Raw genomic sequence first — 6,190 nt, 5'->3', positions numbered from 1 at the left:
AAAGGGACACTGACATTCAGGCTTCTACTATGACTAAGGCCTTGTCACAATGGCATGTTTTGTTGCTAAATCCTGTCTTTTGGCAACAAGTACAGTGAGAGGTGGAGCAATCTCCCATTTACCTCAGGGGGGAGAGAGGATGTTCTGTCCTTCTGAAAATCAGGCCAAATAGCTCAGAGTATTCCTCTTTTCTATGCACCTCTGCAAAGGAAGTTTCTCTCTTCTTTTACTACACTGAAGCTGAAAAGAGAAAATCGTTGGTATCTGGGCATGGAAGAATTTTGTGTACTCTGCTAGTTCTTTAATAAATAATGCTTGTATATTACATTTTTCAAAGCAATCACTCCTTCTAACATGTCTGTAAAGTATTATTATCTATCTTTTACAGATGAGCAAACTAAACACCTTGGCTGTGTCTAGACTGGCAAGTTTTTCCGCAAAATCAGATGATTTTGTGGAAAAACTTGCCAGCTGTCTACACCGGCCGCTTGAATTTCCGGAAAAGCACTGACGATCTCATGTAAGATCCGGAAATACTATGCTGCTCCTGTTAGGCAAAAGTCTTTTTCCGAAAGACTTTTGAGCAAAAGGGCCAGTATAAACAGCACAGTAGTGTTTTCCGCAAAAAAGTCCCGATCACGAAAATGGCGATCGGGGATTTTTTGCGGAAAACCGCAACTAGATTGGCCATGGATGCTTTTCCACAAAAAGTGCTTTTGCGGAAAAGCATCCTGCCAATCTAGACGTGCTTTTCTGAAAATGCTTTTAACGGAAAACTTTTCTGTTAAAAGCATTTTCGGAAAATCATGCCAGTGTAGACGTAGCCATAGAGAAGTGATCTTAAAGTTAAAAGCATTTAGCATTACCCTATTTCCATTGACACAAATAATACAAATATTTGAAAGAATGAAGTGATATCTTAACTGCTCCCATTAATTTACTTTTTCTTTATTGACAGACTGGGAACAGTTAGATGAACTTTCCACCTCTCTGACCTTGTTCCCTGGAATGCTAGGGCTTCATGTAAAATAGAACGTGTGAGCATTACAAGGGAAGACCAAACAAAAATCTCTCTACATTGTACTAAGCCTTTAGTTGGATTCAATCTGATGACATCTAAATGTACTGTTCTGCACTACTGGCTCCTTTTCATATGCGAAGCTTAATCCTGGTTATCCAACTATCATTTCCAGCACCCACCTGTTATGGTAAATGCAAGTAAGTCACATGCACGTAAACAGTTGATACTCTATACATTCTGTCAATAATTGGGATTGAGGCTTTTGTCTGGATCTGAAAACTTCCCATTGTTTTATTGCCCAGTTCATTGATTAAACTTTCTAGCTTCCACTAAACACCATAATGAATAGGAAATGAAGCATTCAGATAGTCCTGAGAAGCTAGTCTATCAACTCATTGGGGAGATAATTCAGGGAAATTCATACCTTTAATCTATAACTGAAAATTAAGCTCCTGGAATTAAACTACAAAAATAAGGTTGCTGAATAATAAATAAAAATGTGCCATTAAAGTCTGTATTTATAAACAGCCCCTTTCCAAGCCATCATTGCTAAGGTATAGGTGGAGGATTGGGTGTCAAAGGGTGTGTCTACACGGCAGGGCTTAACTTGAAATAAGCTTCGCAAATTGAGCTACGTTAATTGCATCGCTTAGGGTATGTCTACATTACCCTCCTAGTTCGAACTAGGAGGGTAATGTATGCATACCGCACTTGCTAATGAAGCCCGGGATTTGAATTTCCCGGGCTTCATTAGCATAAGCGGGGAGCCGCCATTTTTAAATCCCCGCTGCTTCGAACCCCGTGTAGCGCGGCTACACGGGGCTCGAACTAGGTAGTTCGGACTAGGGTGCCTTTTCCGAACTACCGGTACACCTCGTTTCACGAGGAGTAACGGTAGTTCGGAATAGGACCCTAGTCCGAACTACCTAGTTCGAGCCCCGTGTAGCCGCGCTACACGGGGTTCGAAGCAGCGGGGATTTAAAAATGGCGGCTCCCCGCTTATGCTAATGAAGCCCGGGAAATTCAAATCCCGGGCTTCATTAGCAAGTGCGGTATGCATACATTACCCCGCTAGTTCGAACTAGCGGGGTAGTGTAGACATACCCTTATTTGGAAATAGCTTATTGGGAGTGTCTACACAGCACTTATTTCGATATAGAGCTTGCTTCCTCCAACTTACCTTATTCCTTGTACAATGAGGCTTACAGGAGTTGGAGTAAGAAGTCCTCCAGCTTGACAGTATTTTGAAATTATTTCAAAATAACTTCCTGCTGTGTAGATGCGGACTAAATTACACTAGTTATTCTGAAATAATGTTGCTGTGTGGACGTACCCAGAAAGATTACTATGACTGCATGTGAGAACTCTGTTTCAACGGCTTCTCCCTCAGAGATAGCCAAGGCATCCTGAAGATAACCTTCCTACAGCTCTTCTCAGCCCTTGTATTGATGCAAAGTTTTCTGGTGCTAGCTCTTTGTTGCTGTTTATCATCCACTTATGACCACTTGAGCTCACGTAGTTGCTCTAAAGCAGTGTCTCCCATGGATGAGGGAATAGCCTGTAAAGGGGAACTTATGTCAACTTCAGTAAGTGTTCAGGCAATATTGTTCCAAAAGAGAATGAGCTTGTCTTCAAAACCAACTAAGTTACACAATTGATAAACACTTCATTGATACCCAGTACCCATAAAAGGCCATTGTAACATTATCTTAACTCAGGTTAAAGCAGGAACATGCCTGAGAGTCTGGGCATGTCCTGATTTGTGGCCGAAGAGTACCATCTGCTGCACCTAAACCAGCCTGATAGTATTCAGCGGCTGGATTGAATACAGGAGCCTGTGTCCTGGGTCTACCACCATGTCCTCAGACTGAGAACATTTCTCTAAAGTATTTTGGTGGGGGCTAGCAGTAGTGACAAAAGTTTAAGGTTTGGCCAGGGTTTTTGTGAACTTCCTGGAGTGTAGTGATCCTTTTTGTAATTTAGTGCAAGACAATGGAACCCATAGAAAAGTGGCTACTTCCCAAGCCTAAGCTTCATTTGTTTGTCATCTTCCTTATGCCCTCAGCTGAATTTCCTGCAATAAGTCTGTGCTGCCCCAAATACCTTTCAATACTGTGTGAGCTGAATTCCCTTTTGCACAGGGAGAATAGATACATGTTTATCTGTTTCTATAAATCTTGACTTCAGTGATTGGCTTAAAAAGACCCAAAAGGAAAGGGACTTGCTGCTCTGTCCTCAGCAGGGGAGCTGCTGCTGTCACTGAGGGGGAAGTGTCCCTCCCCTAGCTAACCAGCTCTGTGCGTGGAGCCCTGAGTTAGGGCTCATTAAGAAGCTGTGGGCTTGTGCTGCCATGCAGCTTAGAGGGAACCTTGCCTGCTTACTACCACTGACAGGGCCGTCCACACTAGTGATGGTGCCCTGCATAGTCTAACAGTGGCGTCCCTGCCACCGTAGGCAAGCAGCCTTTCTGGAGGAGGGGTGGGCTGTGGGACCAGAAACTGTGGGGACTAGAGTTGGGGTCCCCTACTTCCTGGACTGGATGCTATTTGCTGCAGTGGCATCCAGTTCAAAAGAGTTGGCAGCCCTGGGAGGGAAGCTCACCTGCAGCCTCAGAGGAGCAAGTGGGAGGCACAGGTGATGAGTGGCATGAGTGCGGGCCAGAAGACTCAGGAGGAGCAGGGGAGATCCATGCAGCTGTCTCCTAAGTCCTGTGGCCCATGCTCACACCACTCTCCATCACTTTTGGGGTGGGGGAGGGCTTGGTGTGGCCTGGGGGAGTTGACCAGGGGATGGAGTTGGGAGCAGCTAAGCTAGCAGTGAGTCCCTGGGGGGCAGAGAGGAAGACAGCTGGGGAATGGGGCTGGGGGAGCTACCCGAGCCATCTCTGAGCCCAAGGTGGGGGCCAGTGGAGGGAGGAGTATGGAGCCCATACACAACACCCAGATGCATAGGGCACCATTCAATTTGAGGCAATTTGATGCCCCAAATTTTGTGGTGCCTTGTTATACCAAATAAAAGCAAGCAGGATCTTATGAGGGGGATAACGCAAAAAGCCACATTTATTATAAAGATAATAATAACAAAATAAAGAAAAGATAGAAGCAAACAACATTGTTTAACTACTTAACCCTTATGCATATAAACATTCATTCATCCATTCATTCAGGTTCTGTGTATTGTTATAGTTACCAGCCTGGAAGTTGCTTGTGACAGAATACTGGCCAGGTATTCTGTACACAAGTGATGGTAGTGGGGAGCGAAGTCCTGATCTGATGCACATCTGAAGCTCCTGGTGGGCTGGCAGCAGAACCTTGGACTCTGATTCATAGTTTTTTAGTCTAGTTCTTATAGGAATTTCTTCCTATGCCAGTCTATGGAAATTGCTGCATCATGCTGATGTCTCCAGGGTGGCTGCCAGGTGCTCATCAGTGATCTCATCGGGTGGACCTCCAGTACTTGGTTTTCTCCACTTGACACCTTTTGGTTGCACTGGCACCTGACGCCTTCTTCAGCCCTTTGTTGCTGTATTCTCAGGCAGGCACCTCTCAGAACCATTCATTCATTGTCCAAGCACTCTCTCTCTCTTACATACATTCCCTAATTAATGTTTCCCATACAGTATTTTGTATAATAATAAAAGTTGTAGTTACAAAAGTTTCTGGGTGGTATTGCTTAAAACATTCTCTGAGTGCTAAGTCAAGTTACAATGTTTTAAAGAGAACAGGCATCAATTATGTAACAATGCCCTTAGTCAATTACAGGGCTTGGCTCCCATAGCAGAGTTAGTGGCTTGACAATGCATTGTTACAATGGATCTCTGCAATGTCAATTTCAAGCAGCCCCTTGCACAAGCTTGAGCATGCCCTGGGACACAGAGGGGGGGCTGTTTCTGGCTACATAGGATTATATTCTTAACAGTTCCAAGTTACATGACATAATACATTATATTCTAAAGGGGCAATAATAATAATAAATCTAAACATTTAACAATCTTAACAAATAATAATAATAAGAATTAATAATAAATCTAAACACTTTAAGTTGTGGGGAACAAATTATGGGGAGTCACTTCCACTTGGGGGAATCACATTTTTAATACATTGATATGTTATCCCTACATACTTACATGGCAGCGTGTTTTGCATATGGATAGAAATGGCCCTGAGCACTGATGCCGCCTACACCTTTCTCCATCAAGTTTAGAAGTTGTCTTGTCCTCTTTGCTCACACTTGGAACAAGGTCACCACAGACAGTTGGATTTGGATATTACCCATCAGGGGTACTCCATGGAGTTTATTTCCTTCTCCCTCCCCACACAAACCACCTCCCTTATTCCCCTCCAGGGAACACTCTCACCAAGTGATTCTTCAACACAAAGCGGACTCCCTCTCAAGCCATAGGATGACTGAACAATCCCATCTCAAGAAATATGAGAGTGGGAGGGGGAGATAGAACCCTCTTCTGTGGTATTAATACCCCAAAATAGGGAGGATGGAGATCCATCATGGACCTTTGAAACTCAACATCTGTATTCAAAAGCTGAATTTCAGGATGATCACATAGGCATCAATGATCTCCTCACTTCAGGAGAGCATGTGGTTCATGGCTCTCAGCTTGAAGGATGAATATCTCCACATAGACATTTGCCTGTCTCACAGGAAATTCCTATGTACATGGATCCTGTTGCACAAGATCACTACCAGCTTTGCATCCTCCCTTTTGGGCTCGCTATAGCACTAACTATATCCACATAAGTGTTTGCTCTAGTACCTGACCAGATACGATGCCAGGGCTCCTTGTCGGGGCCAGTCTCATCAGGAAGTCACATCTATTACAGAATTTCCTCAATGCCTTCTTACTGCTTTAGGGGGGTTGCATAAATGAAATCCAAATTATCACCTACAAGGCAATAAACTTTATAGGAAAATGGAGGCACCAGTAGTTCTAGCTCCTTCATTTTGTTACCCAGACTCCTTGCCTTGGTGTATAAATATCTTTGTACCCAGGCTGGCAAGGAATGTAGGCAAAGCTAAGCAGAAACAACAGTCATTCTACTGCCAGTATCTCCTACTTGACTGTTAGAAACAGAGGAAAGGTAGCTTCACTGGTACTGGCGTTGTCTCCACTGCTAGGTTCTCTCTCTTGATTTTTCTTCCAGTTAGAATCAG

The 6,190-nt window shown here is 43.8% G+C and overlaps 1 protein-coding gene across 4 annotated transcripts in view; it reads left to right on the top strand.

Annotated features, from left to right (window-relative positions):
- Nucleotides 1-6,190, top strand: part of TLR5 (toll like receptor 5) — a 39,015-nt gene that overhangs the window by 2,217 nt on the left and 30,608 nt on the right. For 3 of the 4 annotated variants that reach the window (XR_012902944.1, XM_075925252.1, XM_075925253.1), the window contains exon 2: nucleotides 959-1,218. The exons of the other annotated variant lie outside the window; for it this stretch is intronic. Coding sequence is in view for 1 of the 3 variants with exons in the window: in XM_075925252.1 (XP_075781367.1) it covers nucleotides 1,121-1,218 (98 nt within the window). In the remaining 2 variants the exon portion in view is untranslated. The remainder of the gene's footprint in view (nucleotides 1-958; nucleotides 1,219-6,190) is intronic. 4 annotated transcript variants of the gene reach the window in all.

The sequence above is a fragment of the Pelodiscus sinensis genome, chromosome 3, assembly GCF_049634645.1.
Source record: "Pelodiscus sinensis isolate JC-2024 chromosome 3, ASM4963464v1, whole genome shotgun sequence".
NCBI lineage: Eukaryota > Metazoa > Chordata > Testudines > Trionychidae > Pelodiscus > Pelodiscus sinensis.
This window is presented reverse-complemented; position numbering and strand designations above follow the sequence as displayed.